This window comes from Vulpes vulpes, chromosome X (genome assembly GCF_048418805.1).
Source record: "Vulpes vulpes isolate BD-2025 chromosome X, VulVul3, whole genome shotgun sequence".
NCBI lineage: Eukaryota > Metazoa > Chordata > Mammalia > Carnivora > Canidae > Vulpes > Vulpes vulpes.
Genome location: NC_132796.1, coordinates 6,568,345 through 6,592,036, shown reverse-complemented (window position 1 = coordinate 6,592,036; position 23,692 = coordinate 6,568,345). Strand labels below are relative to the sequence as shown.

General features: G+C 48.8%; 1 protein-coding gene across 14 annotated transcripts in view; it reads right to left on the bottom strand.

Moving 5' to 3' along the window:
- SHROOM2 (shroom family member 2) overlaps nt 1–23,692 on the bottom strand; it is a 145,054-nt gene that overhangs the window by 7,377 nt on the left and 113,985 nt on the right. For 11 of the 14 annotated variants that reach the window (XM_072744967.1, XM_072744966.1, XM_072744964.1 and 8 more), the window contains 3 exons: nt 12,848–13,528; nt 6,034–6,558; nt 4,684–4,855 (listed from right to left, as the gene is read on the bottom strand). In XM_072744967.1, the coding sequence (XP_072601068.1) occupies nt 4,684–4,855; nt 6,034–6,558; nt 12,848–13,528 (1,378 nt within the window). Of the gene's footprint in view, nt 1–4,683; nt 4,856–6,033; nt 6,559–12,847; nt 13,529–21,206; nt 21,270–23,692 lie in introns of all 14 variants that reach the window. The other 3 variants (XM_072744970.1, XM_072744972.1, XM_072744971.1) reach the window with 1 other exon arrangement.

The following is a 23,692-nucleotide window of genomic DNA, read 5'->3' as shown; positions in this document are numbered from 1 at the left end:
CCAGGACTGCGGGATCATGACCGGAGCCAAAGGCAGGCGCTCAACCACTAAGCCACCCAGGTGTCCCAATGGGAAGCCGTTTTAAAGGACAGCTATCCTCAATGCTGATCAATCAGCATGGTTTTTCTCTTAAGACAGACCACATGGAATTTATAAATTGCTTTAGGCTTTCTTTTTTTTTTTTATAAAGATTTTATTTTGTTTGAGGTTACGAGAGAGGGAGAGACAGCTGGGGAGTGGGGTGGGGAGAAGCAGACTGCCCACTGAGCAGGGAGCCTGACATGGGGCTTGAACTCAGGGCCCTGAGATCATGACCTGAGCTGAAGGCAGATGCTTTCCCTGACTCAGTGGTTTTTTCAGGTCAGCTTCTAGCTGCTCAGGATGCGAAGACATTTTCTTCCTCAGTCACTTAAAACTGTATGCATCTACATTTCTTTGATGTTTTGTCTCCGAGCGTGGGAATCTGAGTGTGCCTGTGCTTTCCTATCTGTGTGTCCGTGTATCCAACTTATCTGGCGAGATGGTTTAAATCAACTTCGAATGCCACAGCAAAGATGGCTCTTTTGCAGATATTCATTACTTTATGGAAAAGCACAAAACAGATTATAGGGATGGAGAACTTTCCAAGTTCTTGCCTGAAGTCGACCCTAAGCTGAATGAATACCTCAAGTAATTCAGAGGATTGTGGATGTATGAGGAGCCCTAGCCAGTGTTCCTGGTAATTCTTCAGTGTCACTATTCTTTAGCAATTACCATAACAACGATTTCATGCCAATGCATGAAAATTTGCCTTCAAACCTGTAGTATCAGCTGAGCTAACTTGAAACTGGGTGTTCTGGAAGGAGCCCAAATTCCTTTGATTCCTTTATATGCCTTACATAAGTTTTTATTAGAAACACCCTCCCCTTCTTCCTTAAAGGGCCATTATAAGCAGCATAGACGTGGACTTGCAAAGATCTTGGGACGAGGCCTGACCCAGGAGGCACACGCATCAATCCGTCTCAGCAGCAGCCCGGGTGCAGGAGGCCTAGCCCACCACAGAGGAGCCTCAGGCAAGCTCATCTGCGTCTGTTCTGCAGCACGTGGCGTTCGGGGAGGCCTGGGTTATAAGGGCGAGTGGTGGCAGAGGCCAGCCCCCGGGTCTCGCCGCAGCTGCACTGTTGCCTCTCACCTCTGTTCTGCAGGTCCCCACATACCTAACTTCTGTCCCACTCCGTGGGGGAAATGAAGTCTTTTCTCTCTGGGCCTTCTTTGCCCACCTCTTGGCTCTAGGGAGAAACCATAACCCTCCCACATTCCAGACTTTGACCAATGAGTGTGTTTGGTCTGGTTCTCCTGAAGAGTCCCACGCCTCAACCAGGGCGCCTTCTGAGCAGTGTGCCTGGGCCGCCCCAGGTATAAAAATACATTCAGCCTTCCCAGTGTGATGCTTTCAACGAGACATCAGAATTCCCTCCCTGCTTCCCTGTGCGGGGCCCATCATTCTCTTGCCTATGTCCTTAGTCTTCCCCTAGGGCACGGGGTCATTCGATTCAGCTCCGTGACCATGCAGCGATAACTGTGATCATGACAGCCCAGGTCGCTGTGGAATGTCTGGTACACTTGCTGTTCTAGACCCCAAATCCCACGGTGTCTAAGAAGGTACACCTGGCCCATCAGGTACACCTTCACAGCACTCACTTCCTCTTCTGCCCCTGTGCACACTTTCGCCCAAGCACAGGGCACACTGTATTTGTGGGTAGTGGAAAGAAGGGTAGCAGTCGCCTTTGTCAAATCAAGCCAAAAACCAGGATTCCTGAGTCACTGACACTGCACAGAACTGTGATTTATAGCATTTGCCATTTATGGTGAAATTGTTCAACAGGTGCATTTTGAACAAAATGTGTCAGTCGGCTTAAGAGCTTAATCATGGAGGGTGGGGCGGGGGCAGGCTGTCAGGCGGTAAATTCAATTCATAGGGACTCCTCTCAATCCCGAAGCAGCCACAGGAAAGGAGGCGGTGGCCCAGCATCTCGTGCCTCCCAAAAGCAAAACAAGAAAGTGCCACATAACAGCCCGGGTGGCTCAGCTGTTTAGCGCCGCCTTCAGCCCAGGGCCTGACCCTGGAGACCCGGGATCAAGTCCCACGTTGGGCTCCCTGCATGGAGCCTGCTTCTCCCTCTGCCTGTGTCTCTGCCTTTCTCTGTTTCTCATGAATAAATAAAATCTTAAAAAAAAAAAGAAAAAAAGAAAGTGCCACATAGGGCATGCTGTGCCCCAAATTCATTACAGCAGGAGAAACAAGGGCATGTCGTCGGGAAGAGCACAGTCACCTGTATCTAGGGTGAGGATGGAATTAGAAATGTACCAAAATGTACCAAAGGGTACATTTCTTCTACTTTTATGAGAATAAGTAAAAACATTTTTGATTCTTTATTAAACAAATAAACAAACAAACAGAAAATGCAACCCTAAGCCAGACACAGGGCCTCTAGAAGTCCCAGGACCAAAATGCTAATCATTTCCTTCGATTCCTTGAATCAAAAAGCTACTGTTGGGCAGCCCGGGTGGCTCAGCTGTTTAGCGCCACCTGCAGCCCAGGGTGTGATCCTGGAGACTGGGAATCGAGTCCCGCGTCAGGCTCCCTGCATAGAGCCTGCTTCTCCCTCTGCCTGTGTCTCTGCCTCTCTCATGAATAAATAAATAAAATCTAAAAAAAAAAGGTACTGTTTCCCAAAACACTGAAAGTAATTTTCGTTTCGGCACGAGTCACGGTATTTCTTCTATTATATCTGAAATCAACCAGCAGCATTTTTAAACCACTAATGACAGAAGCAGACTTCCAGCATAATTTTTTTGCAAAGACTTTTGTTAAAAAAAAAAAAAAAGTATTTTGTAATGAAAGCTCTTTTCCAAAGTACTAAGCATATGAAAACATTCACAAAATGCTGGTTCCCTCCTTTTGTCTTCCTGGTAGCATTTAAACCGGCTCCAGGCCCTGGGAATAAACAGTATGTGGTGTCCTCTGGGACAGACCTTCTTTGGCAATTTCTTCATTCCTTTAATGCTGAGGGTTTCCTATTAAAAAAACAGGTGAGCAGCACCTAGCTGGCACAGATCTGGCGTGCTGACACATCATGAAGGTTTCAAGCTAACATAGTAGTGATGACACTGACACGGATAGCGGTAATTCTGTCCCTACTATGACCTCATGACTACTCGCTGGTCCCCAACCTCATTCTGACTTCATCTCCAATCCTCCATTCCTCTTCCTCTTCCAGCTCCAGCCCCTGGCCCCTGCTGCTTCTTCAACACATCGTGAGGCTCCTATGTCAGGACCTTAGCACGGGCTGGTCCCTGTCCCCACAGCACCCCTAGGCACCCTCAGGGCTTACCCCTCACACAGCACCCCAGGTCACCGTTCCGTAATCAGCTCCTTGGGGCCCTCTCTGTAATCACATTCCTTTGTTTCACTCCACTCCTCACTCTGTTTTCATTCTCTTACCATCCAATGTACTATGTTAAGGGCTGGCAAAGTCTTTCCATAAAGGGCCAGACAGTAAAGATTTTTGACTTTACAGGCCACACGGCCAGGTGCAAGCACTCAGCTCTGCTGCTGTGGTGTGAAAGCCACCAGAGAGCATACAGAAATGGATCTATGTGGCTGTATTTCAATATTTACAAAAGCAGGTGGTGGGCCACATTTGGCCCAGAGTCCGTAGCGTGCTGACCCTGTATTGTATGGGTGTTTTTATGTTGGCTAAACACAAGCTTCCCCTCGGGTCAGGGAGGACTCTATTCTGTTTTGTCTCCTGTTATGCCCCCAAATGCCTAAGGAGTTCTTAGAGTTAACAAGTGATGCTTTTTGGTTGACAAAGCACTTTATAACCACTGTTGGGATTATGATCATCTGGTTACAGGTACTGGAACTTGATATTCAAAGAGAACATGTGACTTGGTAGAGGGCACACAATTAAGTCCCTAGATTTTATTTTTACTTATTTTTTTTTAAAAGATTTTATTTATTTGAGAGAGAGAGAGAGAGAGAGAGAAAGAGAAAGCAAGAGGACAAACATGGGGGAGGGGCAGAGGGAATACCTGTTGCAGTCCTGTTGCAGGACTCCCATCCCAGAACCCTGAGATCATGACCTGAGCTGAAGGCAGATGTTTCACTGACAGCCACCCAGGCGCCCCAAGTCCCTAGATTTTAAATGGGATACAAGGGGATCCCTGGGTGGCTCAGCGGTTTGGTGCCTGCCTTTGGCCCGGGGCGCGATCCTGGGGTCCCAGGATTGAGTCCCATGGGGTCCGGGCATGGAGCCTGCGTCTCCCTCTGCCTGTGTCTCTGCCTCTCTCTATGTCTATCATGAATGAATGAATGAATGAATGAATAAATAAATCTTAAAAAAAATTAAATGGGATACAAGGGTCATATCAAGTTGAAGTTTGAATGAGACTAGTACCCACTTAATATGACCTTGGATCTTATTATACAAAGATGGCAAGTCAGGAAAAGGCCCAGTTTTGGAATAGTAGGCTTAACTACAAAGGACTTAACGCTATTGCCCCAAACAGCATCGTCCTGCACAAAAGCTAAATGCACATGCCCCTGGACATGTGGAGCAGGGCCCACGCTGGGAGCAGAGAGACGAGTTCCCCCTGCCTACCTACGAACGTGCAGTCTTTGACAGTGGGCTTTCCTACCTTCTTCACCGACAAGTCATGGTCCAAGTCGCTCCCCGAATCCTCTTCTGGCTCCTGCTGTTGCTGTAGGTCCTTCATCTTAATCAGCAGCTCGGCCTTGGGGGCCGATGTACTGTAATAGGTGGAACTGGTAGCAAGGGACAAGGCCACTGGCACGCTTGGCTCCTCTTTCCTGGGGAAAAACTCAGCAATTCAATCAGCTGAGATGATAGGTACAGAGGCCCCCTTCCAGCCCACAGCCTGCCCTGTGACATGCTAACAGTGGTGCTAACCAAAAGACGACAGCCAGGGGCATGAGACAGCCAAAGGGGGAAGGGGAGTAGGTGACAATGTTACAACTAGAAAATATTTGCCAAATGGACACTCCTAAAGTCTACAGAATGCAGCTTTTTAAAAAGGGGAAAAAGTCAAATAAGCAGAGATGTCTAAAAATCTCCCCGCAGGAGGGAAGAGAGCAGAGGGATGGTTTTCACCAGAAGCCTCACATCTACAAGGACTAGATGTGCACAGTTCTGTGTAAGTGGGGCCACAGGACCCCAAGTGCAACATGCACCTTTTTACTTGCAGCCATGTCCGCTCCCTTTGTACTTCTGTGCTGCATTTCACCGGTACTCTCACATATTGTCAGGTAAGGGTGCTGATGGACAGGACGTACACAAACAGGACAAACATAACCACACACACACTGGTGTGGGCAGCTGTGAATGAGACAGGCTGCAAAGGACATGCCACCAAACCAGCGGCCACGTAATCCACTCACTGCGCTCCATCACCAGGAACAGAAATCCTCCATCATCATCATCATCATCATCATCATCATCATCATCATCAATCTTCATTATTAACATTTGAGGCTGGGTGCTTCTTTGCTATGAGGGTGTCCTGAGCACTGTAGTGTGTTGACAGCCTCCCTGGTCTCCACCCACAGGATGCCAGGACTACCTCCCAGATATGACAACTAAAAACGCATCAGAAAATCGCCAGCTGTCCCCTGGAGGGATACAATGTCCCAGCTAAGAAGCGCTGTCTTCTGAGAAAGGAGCCTGTGGGCATCACTCCGAATCACAGTGGCCTTGAGCCAAGACAGCACTGGAGCTGTGGTATTTTCACATCTTTGCCAGGCCCCAAAGCTGGCAACCCCAGGAAGGGGCCTTAGTGGCTCCTTTGGGAGGGTCACAAAACAACCAAAATGTGCTGGAAAGCACCGGGCAGGGCTTATGGAAATCTGCCCCCCAAAAGTTATCATGAAAAGAAATCTACAGATAAGCCTCTTGCCCTTTTAAGCCTAAGAGGGCAAGAGGGCAGAAGCATGCACGGGCAAGCTGCAGAACTGAAGACACGTGTACTTACTTCTCTTCCGTGGTTCTAGGAGAGGGGATTTTGGGGAGCAGCTTCCTCCGCTGCTGGGCTTCCTCCAGGAGGTGCTCATCTTTGGGGAAGATCCCCTCCATCAGGTCCATGGTGGTTCTGATCTTCACACTGGGGTCCAGGATATCGGCCAGGGACTTATCCTTCCCCACAATCTCCCGGGCCAGCTCTTCTGACTTGAGGTCTTCGGCTGTCCTCTCTTTGGCCTTCACATAGCTGAGCCCCGAAGGAGAGGCCCCACTGTCCTTGGTGGGGGGCGCTGGGGTGCTGGGCGGCTGCGGCTCGGGCTCAGTGCCCTGGCGGCTGTACACGCAGAAGCGTGAGTAGGACTGCTCTGACGTGCTGAGCGTCTTGATCTGGTCTCTCTCCAGCCCGCTGGGCAGCGCGGGCAGCTCGGCGGTGCGGGCCAGGCCCTGGCGGCTCTCCTTCTCAGGCTGGCTCTCCGAGTGCACAATCTTGATGGGCACCATCTTCACCGTGGTATTGTTATCGATCACCCGCTCAATTCTGGAAAGAGAAGGAAGAGCCATCTGCTGAAAACACACAGCGAGCTCCGCACAGGGTGCTACCAGGGATGGCGATCGGCTGGTCCCTCGCCTCCCCGGACAGCTGGAGAACGTGCTGGAAGGAGCCTCTAGGATCACACGGCCCAGGACAGGGAATGGAGGTGCAAGAGGCCCTGTTTCCGGACCCAGATTCCATTTTCAAAGTCACCCCCACACCCACCTACCTAGAGAAGCCTAAGGGTGTATCCCTGGGCTCACTGAGAGGCAATGGTTTAAAGCTCATTTTCTTGCTGATAATAGTGCAAATGTAAACAAGTTACATTTTCTACTTAGTTATGCTTTGTTTGGTCGGGAAGCCTGTAACACTTATTAGGCTTATTTCACGAACTATCCTCACAGCCTTCTGTAATGCTCAAAGCAGGGCCGGCACACACCCACGGGGGCCTGTGTGGGTCTGGGCCACGGGAAGATTTCTAGAAAGAGTGGTCGTGTTTTGAGTAGACACTGAGCTCCACCCATCCCCCGGCCCCAATTTGAAGCTTCCTCCTGTGGTGTGTGCCCTGGGTGTCACCCTCCACCTGCCTGCCACCACTCAGCACTGCCAGCCACGCTTCACACGGCTTTTCACACCAGCCACATATGGATCTGGCGGCAAAGACAGGACACTTTGCTTTCATTAGTATTTAAGTGATTCACTAAGGACACACTTTTCCTGTAAAAAAAAAAAAGGGGGTGGTGGTGGTGGTGGCAGCTCATTCAGGTCTTGGTCTCAGGGTTGTGAAATCGAGCCCCACATGGAGCCCTTGCACTGGGTGTGGAGTCTGCTTAACATTCCCTCTCTCCCTCTCCCCCTCCTCAATCCTGCTCATACATACTTTGCTTCAAAAGAAAGAAAGAAAGAAAGATTAATAAAAAAACATTTCCCAGTGAGAGTAGCTGGGGTGCACCCCACAGGAGAGAGAACACGGAACTGGTCAGTGTGATGGGGCTTCATCCAGGAACCCTGCACACTGTGGATGCCCTCAGCTACACCTCGTTGGACTGCACCCCAGGGACCTTGTGGACCAGGGCCACTGGGACAAAAATCTGTTTCAAGTATTTAAAATTTTTTCAAAGATTTCATTTAGGGATCCCTGGGTGGCGCAGAGGTTTAGCGCCTGCCTTTGGCCCATGGCGCGATCCTGGAGACCCGGGATCGAATCAATCCCACGTCGGGCTTCCGGTGCATGGAGCCTGCTTCTCCCTCTGCCTGTGTCTCTGCCTCTCTCTCTCTCTATCATAAATAAATAAAAATTTAAAAAAAATTTTAAAAAATAAAGATTTCATTTATTTATTTGACACAGACGGAAAGAATAAGTAGGCAGAGCAGCACGCAGAGGTAGGGGCAGAGGGCAAAGTAGACTCCCCGCTGAACAGGGAGCCTGATGCAAGACTTGATGCCAGGACCCAGGGATTGTGACCTGAGCAGAAGGCAGACACTTCACCGATTGAGCCATGCAGGTGCCCTCCGTTTCAAGTACTTTTAAAGGACCGATTAGATAAAGAGAGCCACCTGCTGGTGCCCAGAAGGGAAGGAAAAAACAAGTGAAAACCACAAAGCCAAAACTCCAAACTTGTTTCTAACTTAGTGGGCCTAACATCACTTCTACAGGAGCACCTGGGTGGCTCAGTGGTTGAGCATCTGCCTTTGGCTCAGGGCGTGATCCCGGAGTCCTGGGATCGAGTTCCACGTCAGGCTCCCTGTGTGGAGCCTGCTTCTCCCTCTGCCTGTGTCTCTGCCTCCCTCTCTGTCTCTCATGAATAAATAAGTAAAATCTTTAAAAAAAAAAAATCACTCTACAGTGTGATGCTAACAGACCAAATTCTGTGTAGCACAAGGAATGTTCCAGTGCTCTATATTAAATGCTCCCCCCCACCCCCTGCCCTTTAACTGGTGGCTGGGAACACAGTGTGTTTTTTCCCGTTTACTGCAGTGTACAGGCTAAAATAATTTCATATTGTCTTCTCTCCTCCAGTAGAAATTACTAGATGTTTTATCTAAGTATTCACATATAGTCCCCCCCAATGCCTTCTTTGTGAAGAAATTTTAAAAGGCCAGCTTGGTGGAAAATACCATTTAGATGTGCTAAACTTCAGAAGGAAACTTTTGGCATTTTATTTAAGCAAAGACAGAGAAACAAGAACCCCTCTTCATTCCTTTCATTCCACACTTAGAAACCTGGACCACCTATTACTTATTTCTTTTTTTTTAAGATTTTATTTATTGGAGAGAGAGAGAATGGGGGGGGGGGTGGAGCAGAGGGAGAAAGAGGGAGAAGCAGATTCCCCTCTAAGCAAGGAGTCCAACATGGGGCTCAATCTGAGGACCCCAGGATCATCACCTGAACCAAAGGCAGACACTTTAGGACTGAGCCACCCAGGCACCCTGATTTTTTTTTTTTTTAAGTCAGCTGTACACCCAGTGTGGGGCTTAACTCATTACCCTGAGATCAAGAATCCCATGATCTGGGACACCTGGGTGGCTCAGAGGTTGAGCGTCTGCCTTCAGCCCAGGGCGTGATCCTGGAGTCCCTGGATCAAGTCCCACATCTGGCTCCCTGTGTAGAGCCTGCTTGTCTCTCTGCCTATGTCTACCTCTCTCTCTGTGTCTTTCATGAATTAAAAAAACAAAAAACAAAAAACAAAAAAACCCGAATCCCATGATCTCCCAACCGAGCCAGCCAGGCTCTATTACTGACTTCTAAGTCTGCCTGTATTTATTTTCCCACACTTGTGGAGAAATGATTTCCAGGGCAGGAAGACATGGAAAAAAGAACACAATGAGAACAAGTCCTTCACACACCGACATATACTTTCCAACAAAGCATCTCTTCCTGGTCCTTTCTAAACATAAATGCTCTCTCCTCTAGAAAAGTGTCCAGACTTCTACACCGGAAAAGTTGGATGAATGTTTACTTCAAAATCAGGGGCAAAACACAGCAGATGAGACCTTACCACAACTGGATCGTATCAATTCCTAATCCAGGGCTGCCCGGGTGACCCAGCAGTTTAGCGCCATCTTCAGCCCAGGGCCTGATCCTGGAGACCCGGGATTGAGTCCCACATCAGGCTCCCTGCATGGGGCCTGTTTGTCCCTCTGCCTGTGGCTCTGCCTCTCTCTGCATGTGTGTGTCATAAATAAAATCTTAAAAAAAAAAAAAAGTAAGCTACCTAGTTTTAGGACAGGAGTTGATGCCCCCGCCCCCTTTTTGGGCATGAATGCCTGTTCTGGAATTCCTGAGTGAGGAGGGCAGCAGCATGCACCTCCTTTGCTCTGCATTCCGGCTGCAGCTCTCAGCACCTGGCACGCAGGAATTGCTCAAAAGGTGAGCGAAGGTGGGAGTCTGCCCTGCACCCTGTCCCGAGCTCCAGCAGGCAGCTGGCACATGCACACCGTGATCCAGGGGTAACTGGAAGAAGGGGAGACCAGACAGAGAAGGAGAGAAGGGGAGCAGCTCGTACTAGGGAAATTAAAGTCCGCAGAGGGCCGGGCAAGAACAGGATATTGGAGCTGAGCTCAAACGACAGGCAGGGGAGGAAGGCCAGGCCCAGGCACGCTTTCCTTACTGACCGGTGGGGGAGTGTGGACACAGAGCAGGGCCGGGCCCGTGGGGCCCTGGGATTCCACGCTCTTGCACCACGGTGCAGCGGCAGACAACACCCGGGCAAACGGGGAGTATTTCAGAGCACTATGGGCGATCTCCTGGGGAGCAACTTTCGAAGGCGGCACGGCCACCATCTGCCTCACCGCATTTCTAGCGCAGAACAGGGAGGGCAAATTTGGCAATGGGTCCAGATGCCGACCAGAATCTAGCTGTCTGAGCACTTCTTTTTTTTTTTTAAGATTTTTAAAAAAATTTATTTAATCATGAAAGAAAGAGAGACAGAGGAGAAGCAGGCCCCATGCAGGGAGCCCAATGTGGGACTCGATCCTGGGTCTCCAGGATCACACCCTTGGCTGAGGGCGGCACTAAACTGCTGAGCCACCTGGGCTGCCCTTTTTTTTTTTTTTTTTTAATTTATTTAATCATGAAAGAGAGAGGGAGAGAGACAGAGGAGAATGAGCACTTCTACCACCAGGGACATGGCCCAAGTGATGTGGTGGGAAAACCAGGTAATACAGGTCCCCAAAGACTCTCTGCCCTCAGTATCTCCAATAAGTATCATCGCTGCTCACTGAAATCTCTCTCGAGCTCAGCAAAGGCACACGGAGAACATCCACATTTGCTTCAGGTGAGAAGAGATGAAACCCACTCCCTAGTTCTAGACCAACGGGTCACGAGCACGGCGGGAGCACACAGGTGTGTTCTTGGGGGACCCCATGCTGCTCACGCTGGCGTCCAGACCTGAGTGGCCTCTGTTGGCTTCCTGGCAAGAGCATCGCACACCTGACCCACCACAACCATGTCAGTGCTTTTCCTTCCTTTCACAACTTACAATGTTACCTCCCACCGGAGGGATGTTTAGCTGATATCCACACTGAACAACATAAAGCACAGGTGCGGCCCCAGAGGCAGCTTGAGACTCTAGAATAAGAAGGTCCAACAGAACTTTCTGGGAATGAAGGAAGTGAACAGTATCTGTGCCACTAGCCGCCTGTGGTACAAGTGAGCCACGGGATTTATTTTATGTTTCACTAACTTACATTCACATGGTCACGTGTGACTGACAGCACAGGACATCCGGGACCGAGAATTCCTTGCTGCGAGACTGACCTGGGGACTGCAGGAGGCTGAGCAGCCTCCCTGGCCTCTGCCCACTAGATGCCGGGAGCAACACTCCCTTTTCTGCTGTGACATCTAAAACATCTCCACAAAGCCCGATGTCCCTGGAGGTGAAACTGCCTTCCCCCAGGCTGAGAAGCACTGGTCTAGAGAACAAGAGGAAAATTCTCCACCTCTTCCATTTCTCAGCTCTTCAAAGGCACTCAGGGAGGAGGAAAAAAGTAAACAGTCAGTGCTCTTGACTGGCCAGTCCCTGTTGGATGACACTTATCACTGTCTCAATAGGCACGATAGACAATCCCATGCCTGCACTTCTAACAGCAGCACCATGCAATATAACACATGTTTCGTCTGCTTTAATTAAAGGTGTGTACCAGCTTGGCTCTTCACATAAGGTAAAGAACACCGTGGGGGCGCCTGGGTGGCTCATCGATTGAGCATCTGCCCTCAGCTCCTGGGATCGAGCCCTGCATCAGGCTCCCTGCTCAGCAGAGTCTGCTTCTTCCTCATCCTCTGCTGCTCCCCCTGCTTATGCTCTTGCTCTAATAATTAAATAAAAATCTTTAATGAAAGAAATAAAAATGCAATAAAAAAAACAACAAAACCAGTGTGGAGGGGTGCCTAGGTGGCATACTTGGTTAAATGGCTGACTCTTGGGGTTTCAGCTCAGGTCAAGATCTCAGGGTCCTGGCACTGACCCCCGAGTTGCGCTCTATGCTCATCACGGAGTCTGCTTGAGACTCTCTCTTTCTCCCCCTCCCTCTGCCCCTTTCTACCTTGTGCTCCCTCTCTCTCATACAAATAAAGAAAATCTTAGAAAAAAAAAAAGAAAGAAAAAAATAAACAGAGTGGAAATACTGGACATTATGAAAAACATCAATTTCTCCTGCAGGTCTGATGCTTATTTTAAAATGGATTCTGGGGATCCCTGGCTGGCTCAGCGGGTTAGAGCCTGCCTTTGGCCCAGGGCATGATCCTGGAGTCCTGGGATTGAGTCCCACATCGGGCTCCCTGCATGGAGCCTGCTTCTGCTCTCTCTCTCTCTCTCTCTCTGTGTGTTTGTCTCATGAATAAATAAATAAAGTCTTTAAAAAGAATAAAATAAAATAAAATAAAATAAAATAAAATAAAATAAAATAAAATAAAATAAAATAAAATATAAAATGGATTCTGATTACAAACAGGTGCTTGGGGAAAACATAGCCCTTGTGCACAGATGCCTGTGGGTGCTGCGTATCTAAATGCTGGCCCTGGGTGAAAGGGACAGGGGATAGTCACCACCTCCATCACATCCCCCTTGCTCCTGTGGAACAGAACAGCCCTCTACCAAGTTCAAAATCCAACTGACCACTGGAACTGTGGATTCTCTCCCCACCCCGGACTTAGTCCCCAGGAGCAAGTGAAAATCCACTGTGTGGAGCTGAAGCAAGGTACCCATCGGATACCACCCAGGAAAGACGCACCACAAACCTCCCGCCGGAGCTCATGAAAGGGGAAGGGCACAGGGCCACCGTCCCAGTGTGGTACCTTGTGGAATTCTCATCCTGGATGAGCAGGGGAGGTTTGTCTGTCAGCTTCTGGGGAGCGAACTGAGGAGAAGGTGAGCGTGAGGTCTCCATGGTGGACATGTGCAGGGGCCGGAATCTGGAGGGGAGCAGGGCTTCACGCTTAGGACAGGCTGTGTGCTCATCTACATGCTGCCTGCTGTGCTCACCAGCGGCCCTCAAACTGTCTTCAGGCTGGGAGCTGCTCAGCTTCTCCACCGAGGCACAGGGGATGTGGGAGAGAGACAAGCGGTCCACACACGCCTCCAGGGCCTCTGGGGACGGTGGTGGAAGGGACTTGCTGGGGGCTCCTAGGTGAGTGGCCACAGGTGTGCCACCGGCCAGGCCCTTGAATGGCCTGGGTTCACGTTTGGGCGGTGGCGGCCTCTGTGGGGCTGGCTTCTTGGTGAGTGGTGTAGTGTTCACAGGCCTTGGGTCCTGCCCTCGAGTGTGCAGGGCTGAGGGGGCGCTCTGCACTTGTGGTCCTGGGCGGAGCGTCTCCTCTGGGTATCTGTAATCTCGAGGTAGAGTCCCCGCTCGGCTGCGGGCCTCCTGGGGCACCTCTGGAGCTTCCCAGGCGGGAGATGGCTTAGGGGGCTGGGATGGCTTCTGGAAGTCCTGCTGTGCTGTTGTACTGTCTTCTGGACACTGGGCATCTGCTTGTCTAGAGGAAGAAAGTATAAAAATGAGCAAATGATTCCAAGTAACATCTTTTCTGCAAACAGGACTAGAACCAGATCTTGATAACCTTCTTAAATTATTTTAAGGAATTAAATCGATATATGTTTTCTGACACCTGTCTCCACTGCAATTTGTAATGCAAGATACCCAATCCAAACAGCCAGTGGACAACATCAGGTTGTATGTTGGCATGTCATATCACAGGATGAGAAGTATTAAAAACACATGCACACATGTAAGATATACACACACATACACGTACATGCAAGTTGCATTCTGGGGCAAAAAAACTTACACAAAGATTTTTTTTTTTTTATTTATGATAGTCATACAGAGAGAGAGAGAGAGAGAGGCAGAGACACAGGCAGAGGGAGAAGCAGGCTCCATGCACCGGGAGCCCGACGTGGGATTTGATCCCGGGTCTTCCAGGATCGCGCCCTGGGCCAAAGGCAGGCGCCAAACCGCTGCGCCACCCAGGGATCCCTACACAAAGATTTTTTAAAACAATGTTGGTGGGCAGCCTGGGTGGCTCAGCGGTTTAGCACTGCCTTCAGTCCAGGGCCTGATCCTGGAGACCCAGGATCAAGTCCCACATGGGGCTCCCTGCATGGAGCCTGCTTGTCCCTCTGCCTCTCTCTCTCTCCTCTCTGTGTGTCTCTCATAAATAAATAAAATCTTTAAAAACAAAAACAAAACAAACAATGTTGGTGAAAATTCTCATATGGCTCTATTAAAAAATACTTATTTTGTGTTGCAACAGTATTTTTAAGTGGCTTATGTTGGAAAATTGCCATATGCAAAGAGATAGAACTTTCTAACATGAGCTACAAATCCACTTTTTTTTTTTTTAAGATTTCATTTATTCATGAGATACACAGAGACAGAGAGGCAGAGACACAGGCGGAGAGAGGAGCAGGCTCCATGCAGGCACCCTGATGTGGGACTCCAGGATCACGCCCTGTGCCGAAGGCAGACGCTCAACCGTTGAGCCACACAGGCGTCCCTACAAATCCACTTACTGATCAAACCTTTAAAATCAGTAGCATATTATTAAAAATGAGAAAAACAAAGACTTTCAGGCACTGCCAGTGGTTCATTGATCTTTCCATACTGTTCTGTTTCCAGTTCTATGTTCACTTTTTATGCACATATGCAAGTATTTAATATGCACAGACACAGACACAGAAAGGTCCCCACAAAACACTCCCACAGGCGTGCTCATGCGTGTGGTTATCTGTGCTATAGCCAACGCTCAGGAGCTAACAAGTACCAAACTTGCAATAAAGCAGCAGGCCATGCCTTTGCCAACCCACGGTTCCACCTGACCTGACAAAGTCCTAAAATGAGCTTCTGATGGAATCTTCTGTTCAGGAAGGGGCAGTTTTGCACCGGGAGACAACTGTGCAGTTGCTAAAGGGAACTCTAAGATGGGCGGCAACCAGAGAACCAGCAGGTGGAGCACCAGCACCCATGAGAGATGTAACCTACTAACTAACAAGTCAGATAAAGCTCCCCCCCCACTCCGCCCCCCCACACTAGGGAAGGAGCCTCATTCCAGTATCCTCTTTGAGACCCAGGAGCATGCCTGTGTCCTGGGACATCGTGATGCCAGGCCTGGGTGCTACAGATGTCCCAAGCGCACCCAGGTTGCTGGCCTGCAGGTGCACTGCCCTGTGCATGTCCCTCTGATCATGTCCTCAGAAGAATGGGCCCCTCTGGCTTCAGGGGATGCTGGAGAGCAGAACCCAGACCATACTTAGTTCCCTTCCCTTTCCCCACTGTAAGCCAGCTGGGGCCCAGCCCCCCACCCTGGGCCACACAGAGCTGGACCCTGCCCCACCTAAAGCTGGAAGTCACATATGTGGGGGAGGGCAGAGGAGTTCCAGTCCCAGCGGGACCCAGAGAGAAGGCAGCTTTGGTTTCTGCTTCTAAGATGCTGAACACACTGCCTCAGCTTACGAAACACATGGTGGCAAAATGGCCAAGCATAAGAACTTAAAATATTAACCCCATTCCAGGAAGCTAGGCATTTAAGAAAAAAAAAATACATATCAGGTGCACACTAAGAGAAACTAGAAGTTTTCAAAATAACCTGAACATAACGATGGATGCTTAGAGAACACAGTCAAGCAGCCATGTGGTTACTGAATGGCTATTAAACACGCTGACAACGCCTTTTGAGAAGAACTCAGGGCTCCGGTGTCCCACCTCCACCTGGCAGTGACAGCTTTGTCCTGCTGTGGCGGAATGGCCACTGTGCCTTGTAAGACTGTAAAACCTCATTCATGACCATTCACAAGTGCCTCCCCAATACTTCGGTTCAAAGAGCTGAGCCATGCTTGAACGTTTTCTCCTCTCCTACAAAACGCTTGAAATACAGTATCCACAGATCCTCACGAGGGCACCTGGTACCACTTACTTCGAAAATATCCACCACCTCATAGAAACAGATAATTAAATTAGCTATAATATATTGCTTAACTCTAAGTGCTTTTGGCCATCTGGATGCACATTTAATATGTTAACTAAAAAAGAGCTCTATTTGCAGAGTTTTAGGCAGGATGTGCTGAGATCTGCCCAGAAACAGAAGAGAACTCACATATGTGAAAGGAGGACTTGGAGCAAAAGACCGGCTGCAGAGTCTGCCCAAGGGGTAGGTCCCGGCTTCTCTCAGGTAGACGGTCCCACGGGCTCCTTCCTGTCTTCCTGATGGGGCATCTTTGCAGGACCGCAGGGTACTAAGTTCCCTCAGGGAGGTGTGCACACTGCTCAGTCTCTCCTTGTTCTAGAATGGGGTTCACTGTGCTCCACCTTGATGCCGCACTCGTTAGATTTACATTAGCACAGCACTTTCTGCGACACGTTTGTTTCCATCCCCTTATTTTTTCTTTCCTTCTCCCAGCCACCACACTTACAAAGCCAAAGCCATAAAACCACTAATTGGTTTTTATTACCCCAGTGAGGAAATCAGGGTCACAAGGAGGACCACAAGTGGGAATCTGGGGTCCTGCAAGGGTCATGTTCCGATCTGTTTCTAATAGGTTCCAAGTGACGACGCAGTACCTGTGTGTATGTATGTGTGCACCGCGTATGTTGCACGTGTGTCTATGCTCTGCATGTCTTTGATGTGTATCTGCCGGTCTCTGTGTATGCATATCCCCCCATTTAAAAAAAAAACTTTTCGGGCAGGGCAGCCTGGTTGGCTCAGTGGTTTAGTGCTGCCTTCAGCCCGGGGCGTGATCCTGGAGACCCAGGATCAAGTCCCACGTCTGGCTCCCTGCATGGAGCCTGCTTCTCCCTCTGCCCATGTCTCTGCCTTTCTCTAAATAAATAAAATAAATAAAATCTTTTAAAAAATAAAATAAATAAAACCTTTTCAAGTATAAAGTCAATGGTGAAATAAAAAAAATAAGATGTCTTAAGGATGTGCCAGCAACAGCATCTAAGTATTTGCTCCTAGGTATACACTGGAGCAGCTGAGTCAAGCCATACAAAGGAAAATTGAAAAGGCAGCTGCATTCCAGAGTCCCAGCAATTGATATGCAGCTTAGGCTTCTCATTGTCACGCAGAACATGCTAATCACATGTTACCAAGGAGAACAGAGCAGCTCCAGCACAGCTCCAGGAGGAGGGAGGCCTGGCTGCAGCTCTGCAGCTCTAGGCTCTATGTAAGCAGTGGCGACACCCCCGGGAGCCCCGCAACCCCTTTTGGGGCTGGAGCCCAGCACCGTGCTGTTCTTTCCTATTGGCCTGGCTGGGGTGGGGGCAACGGGAGGTGAAAGGTCTCCAACAGGGCAGCGAACCAAAACAAAACAAATCTGAAGAGGAAAACCCGCCCTGGTGAATGCTGCTCAGTGGCCCAAACAGCCTGTGACAGGGCAGAAAGGACCAAAGGGCCAAAAGGAAAAAGGTTACAGACACGGAATGCTCTGGAAATCCCAACACTGTTCTAAGTCACATCTACATTTTTGATCTGGGTATGGAGCTGGCCAGGCCTGTGTCTAAATCGGTTTCCATATCTGAGAGGTGGCGGTTTTATTTCCAGATTCCATCTGTTCAAGAGGAGTCCTGTGGCAGCACTGGATTTCCCTCTCTGGGTAGCAATTTTCTGCTCCCGATCACACAGTCCCTGGGCTCCTGGAGGTCGCCCCCCAGCACAGGCCTCGTGGCGCTCTCCAGTGACTGCGTGGTTCATGGTCTCCGCTCTCCTCACTGGGCTGTGAGCACCTCCAAGGAGGGCAGGGCACCAGGTTCTCTTCTCCGGGGCCTCAGGAGTGAAGCTTACACGTGTCACACCATCACCTGAAAGCCCAGTAAACCTCCAGGTGCATTGTGGCTTTTGGTCCCTAGGCAGAATGGTAAGGAGCAAAGCTGCAGGCTGTTCGTTAGGTTCTCAGTGAAATAACTTTGCATGTGAACGTTCCCAACACAACTAAACATTTTTAGACTGCTCTGTGATCAGTAATTCACTGCTGCTTTGCAAACAGGGTTAACGATCATCTTCACCAAGGAAAAGAAAAACATGTCCATCTCGTGGATGACCTAAGTAACATTTATACAGGGTCCTTCTTTCCAAAGTACATCAGGCAACAAACAGTGTGCCAAAAAGCTTCATTTCCTCACCTGTTAAGGTGAATCACAGGCCACACCACGTGAGGGGTGGGGGTGGGGGGTGTTGCCATGTGAGGCAGAGGCAGATGGAAGACCCCGGGATGGTAGGCTCCGTGCACTGGTCCCTCCCAGTCAGATGCTGCACTGGGCACCCAAGAGGAAAGGGCCAGCTGTGGTGGAGCAGATCTGAGCGCAGGTCCCTAGGACACCAACACCACCCAAACTCCCTTCCCATCACACTACACACCACTGTGCTGCACAGCTGGTGCAGGGCTGCCTGACCTCCACGTAGGGAAGGGCATCGCCGTGGCAGGCTGCTGCAGGGCACTGTGCTACAACCGTACCACCAGAATTCTGCACCGTGGAACTGACTCAACAACAGAGAGATGAAGAGCAAGCTTCCAGTGGAGGGTGATACTCAGGTGTTTCCTCCTGTCATTTCAATATTATGGCTCCTCGGTGGCTTAAGCATCTGCCTTTGGCTCTGGTCATAACCCCGGGGTCCTGGGATCGAGCCCCATACTGGGCTCTCTGGTTAGCTGGGAGCCTGCTTCTCTCTCTCTCTCTGCCTGCCACTTCTCCTGCTTGTGCTCTGTCTTGCTCACTCTCTGAAAAATCTTAAAAAAAAAAAAAATCACAAACAATACTAACTCATGCCATTCACAAAACCAGCCTATGTTGACGTTAGCAACGGATAGGGTGGCTGGTGTACTGGAGACGGTGTAAGAATAGTACTTGTGAGTGGAGGTTGCAAAGCCAGACCCAGAGCCCACTTTTGCACAGAGCAAAACTGCCTCCAAGGACAACTGGGTAGGACCCAGAGGAGTTGCCTTCCAAATGGAGCCAGGTTGCCATGAAGGACTGTGGAGGCCAGTGTTTACAGTTTGAGAGAGCACACATCCATTGCTGATGGGCGTCGACAGCAGTGATGTTGTGAAGTGTAGAATCGTCTGCTAGAAAGCACGGCGGGGCAGCCCGGGTGGCCCAGCAGTTTAGCACCTCCTTCAATCCAGGGCATGATCCTGGAGACCCGAGATCGAGTCCCACATCGGGCTCCCTGCGTGGGGCCTGCTTCTCCCTCTGCCTGTGTCTCTGCCTCTCTCTTCCTCTGTGTTTGTGTGTCTTTCATGAATAAATAATTCTTAAAAAAAAAAAAAATAGAAAGCATGGCGTACGCACCAGCACCAGCCAGGCAGTCCGAAGAGCAGCCACGGGAGTAGGCACTCCGACGACCCCGGTGGCCGGGAATGCACGGGACACTCGCACCACAACAAACACGAGTGTCCTGGACGAGTCCCTGGCGTCTCCACTGCTCTTCTCGTCCCCCAGGGAATCCCCAACAGACACACATCACCTTGGCGAGGTACAGGCAGAAAGCTCTTCTATCTACACAGCCTCCCCCTCCTAAAAGCCAAATGAGGCGGGAAAAGGAGATGATGGGCGAGGCATCAGAGCTCAACAGACGTAATCGACCGATCAACTGACCCATTCGCTAATGAGTGGACAGAAACACTCAGGAAACATTTCAAACATCAGGAACACCAGGAATAATGGCATCGCCCACTCTTTCCTGGGAGGTGCCAGATTACCACGGGACTTCCTAGATGGTGAACCCCCGTAGCTTAGCAGCTGTCTGGTTGTCCTATACCAGTTTCTAAGCATGCAAACAACATCGACTGAACAGATAAGCAGACACACCAGGGATGATGGCGAGAGCTGTTCCACTTTTGTGTCTTGCAGAATCACCTCGTGGGAGGGTAGGAGGCCTGAACCATTTTCGATTCAGTCATCTCCTTACTGCAACATCTCCACGGAAGCTTTTCTCTCTGTGCCAAGCCCAAATAGGCTCTCTCTTCTGTGATTATTCTTTTTTTTTCTTTTAACATTTTACTTATTTATTCATGAGAGACACAGAGAGAGGGGCAGAGACACAGATAGACGCAGAAGCAGGCTCCCTGTGGGGAGCCCAATGCGGGACCTGATCCCAGGATCCTGGGATCACGCTCTGAGCTGAAGGCAGACGCTCAACCACTGAGCCACCCAGGTGTTTCTCTTCTGTGATTCTAATGCCACGTGGGGAAAGCAACTACTTTAGAAAATCAGATGAACATTATTTCTTCATTGTCTTAACAGATGGATAAAAAGATTTGCTTCCTTTGGGTTTTATTTTCGCTTGTAGATACTTGGACGGTAACAGCAATGAACTCAAATTAGAGAGCCTGATAAGTCATTTATGTAGTTAGAGAACAGATTAATAGGCTCCACTCACAGATGATCCAAAACCAAATATACGAGCACAGACTTCTGAAAGGGCTAGTGTGCAGTCACAGAAAACACCTAGATTCAGAGATTATAATCTGTGAGGGTCCTTAAGTATCCAACTCTGTTGTCAGAACACATGTTTTGAATCTATTCCAGGCTCGAGACCCTCATTTCTGGTTCCAGATGTGACATTTTTAAAAAAAATTTTTTTTCTTGAACAAAATCAGCCAAATTCCCTCTGCCAATCAGAGCTCCAAGCCAGTTAGAATCAGAGGCACAGATAAATGGAATATAAATGATATTTGCATGTGATCTGTTAGCAGTTTTGTCCTGGCGTTCTTTGTTTTTGGGTTTCCTAAAAACATGTTTTATGCAGTTCAAAGAACAGGCAAGCCTATACCAACTGCAAGTTTTTAGAAGTGGCCGAACGATCAAATCAAGATTTTAGGGGCAAGTGGGGGTGGCCATGGATGTTGCTCAGCTCCTGGCCACAAGGTACACTCAGCGTGCTCTGCAAGTCTGACCAGGTGACTCAACGGGGACCCCGCTCGTCTTCTGAAGCTGCAGGACACAAGAGTGCCCTCAGGAATGCCACCAGTCACCCCACAGTGCTGGTGGAGACCTGCTATCTCTTCTGATAGGCATTCGGGTGCCCCAGTTCAGCTAACGTAGAGCCAGCCAGGACCCCGCTGTCAGCATGGGTCAGCGAATGTCGGACCAGAGAAGAAGTGAAGCAGGACGCAAAATGCAAACCACAAGAGACACATGAAAAAGAAAAGTTCTCTTGCCTCCTGATCCCCTGACAGCTCCTTTCACAGTGCATGGGAAGCTATTACCAACTGGAAGCCAATCTAAAGAAAACAGGGAAAGTTTAATAATTATTAGAGGTTTTTCGCCCCTCCCAGGCATGAGGTTATCCTTCTATATTTCCTTCTGAGGTTTGTAAAAAGCAGAGTAATGCTGCAGATACACACACCCTCCTTAGACTCTGTCCTGACCCCAACCCCTGACCTCCCTCCCACCTAGAATAAACCCCTGCCCTGATGGACAAGAACAAGGCCATGTTTTTGTCTGAAGTTTTGGTTTTAAAGCTTTTATAAGGAAGATGATTTCCAGCAAAATATATGAGGGAATACACAGTCAACCTCCAGGTATCCATGCCTTAGAATCAACCACTTTGTATTTCTGGTGCATCTTGTTTTTGAATCTCCCCCTCTAATTCTCAAGAGTATTCTGAAGGAATGTAAGGGATGGCTTCAGATGTACAAATCTATGCTCTCTTCAAAACTTAACCGCATCAGAAGCCAGGCCTGGGCAGAGGTAGGGGCTGATGAGGACATGCATGCCTGCATGTCTGTATCGGAGCAAAAGCAGAAGTAATGTGGAAGTCAAGCCAGTGCTGAGAATCTCTACCTTATGGGACCCTTCCCTCCCAAATTCCTTATCTCCCATTTTCCTAACCCCTTGATCGGAATATTAAAAACAACTCCTAAAGCTTTTTAATCCTTGGCTTGGCATGTCCCTCCAGAACTAGATTATTATCATCCGAAAAAAAATCTCAGTGAGATTAAGTACCCCTTGGTATCACCCTTGGAGGGACCAATCCTTGATCCTTAATCCTTCACCCAGAAAGGCTTCTCAGCCCCTGGGCCCAGGGGATTCAGCCCCTGGGCTGTAGTCTGCCCAACCCTGGGCTAGAAGGCAAGGCAGATATTAAGTCTTTAAAAATTCAAGCTCAAATAAATAAATAAATAAATAAATAAATAAAAAATTCAAGCTCATTTTGAAAAGTACTAAGAGGAATGTTTGAGGAGAATGCCAACAGGGTGACGAGGGGAGACTTTACACAGAGGAAGGCCTGCTGAGTTCTTTTAAAGCTATGATTTTTTTTTAAAGATTTTATTTATTTATTCATAGACACAGAGAGAGGCAGAGACACAGACAGAGGGAGAAGCAGGCTCCATGCAGGGAGCCCGATGTGGGACTCAATCCCAGGTCTCCAGGATCACACCCTGGGCTGAAGGCGGCGCCAAACCGCTGTGCCACCAGGGCTGCCCTAAAGCTATGATTTTTATAACTTTTATGGCTGTTTTTTAGCTACTCGTGGGAGCAATAGTCTCTTGTGACCAACCTCATGTGAACCACAAACTGTCACTTGAAGTTGTTAGATACAGCTAGAAGGAAAAATCGGACCAGATTAATATTTTATTATGGGAGACATTTCATTCATCTAAATGATAGTTTCAGGAACATCTAGGCTACGTAAGCTTTTATTAGGTATGATCTATCATTGATAAAAACTTAAAAGCTAGAAGCATTAGGGCATGGGTAACAAGTGACAAATGAATTTGGGTTTACCTTCAATCATGCCCTCTACACCTACCTGCTTTTCTTCTGAGCCACTTAAGCTTTTAAAACTATGTGTTTGAATTCCCAGAACTCTAGCTACAGATCTGGGAGGTCTTCACATCACAACACATTTTCACCTCTCGTGTTTCCCACACCCCACAATTTTATCAAGGTATTGTTTACACATCATAAAACTCAAGCGATTGGAGGTTTGGGTAAAAGGGCAGAGTTGTATCTTCACCACCACAATCAAGTTAATTGCACAATTGCACTGCCCCAGAAAGTTCCCTCTTGCTCTAGGGCAGTCATTGTAACCCTGCTTGAAACCCCTGTAATTTACTCCTACTCCGTGCTCTTATCTGCAAGGAGAGCCAACTTTAAGCAGATGTAGAAGATTAAAATTCAATAGAACACAGGGAAACACATTTCAACAAATTTGAGGGTGAATCTGTTCACAACTTTTGCAAGTTAAATTTTCTGAAAGCAGAACCATCTTGCCATAACTTTTCCAGATTGTTAAATGAAGTATTCCGCGTGATGGATCACCTGTGATGGGCATTTCCAATCTTCTCTCCTCCACTTACTGCATTTTACAAACATGTACACATTTTTGTTCCAATTAGTATGAAAAGTAGATATGTTTGATCCTCTCCTCCGGAAACTTCTAGCCTCTCGTCCCACCACCACCAAATTAAGGGCAGACTGCACACTTGGTGTTCCAGGCTGCCTGCCTCATCCTTCCCGAGCCACCTGCCACTCCACAGGGACCTCTGTTCCTGCAACAGGCATTTTAGCCAGAGGCCGTTCCCTGCCATCCATGCCTGGTGATTTCCCTATCTCCACTTGGATCCACTCTTCAGGATGTGCCCCACAGACAACCATTCCTGTTTTCTTTAAGATCCACATGAACTGCAACCTTTTCCAC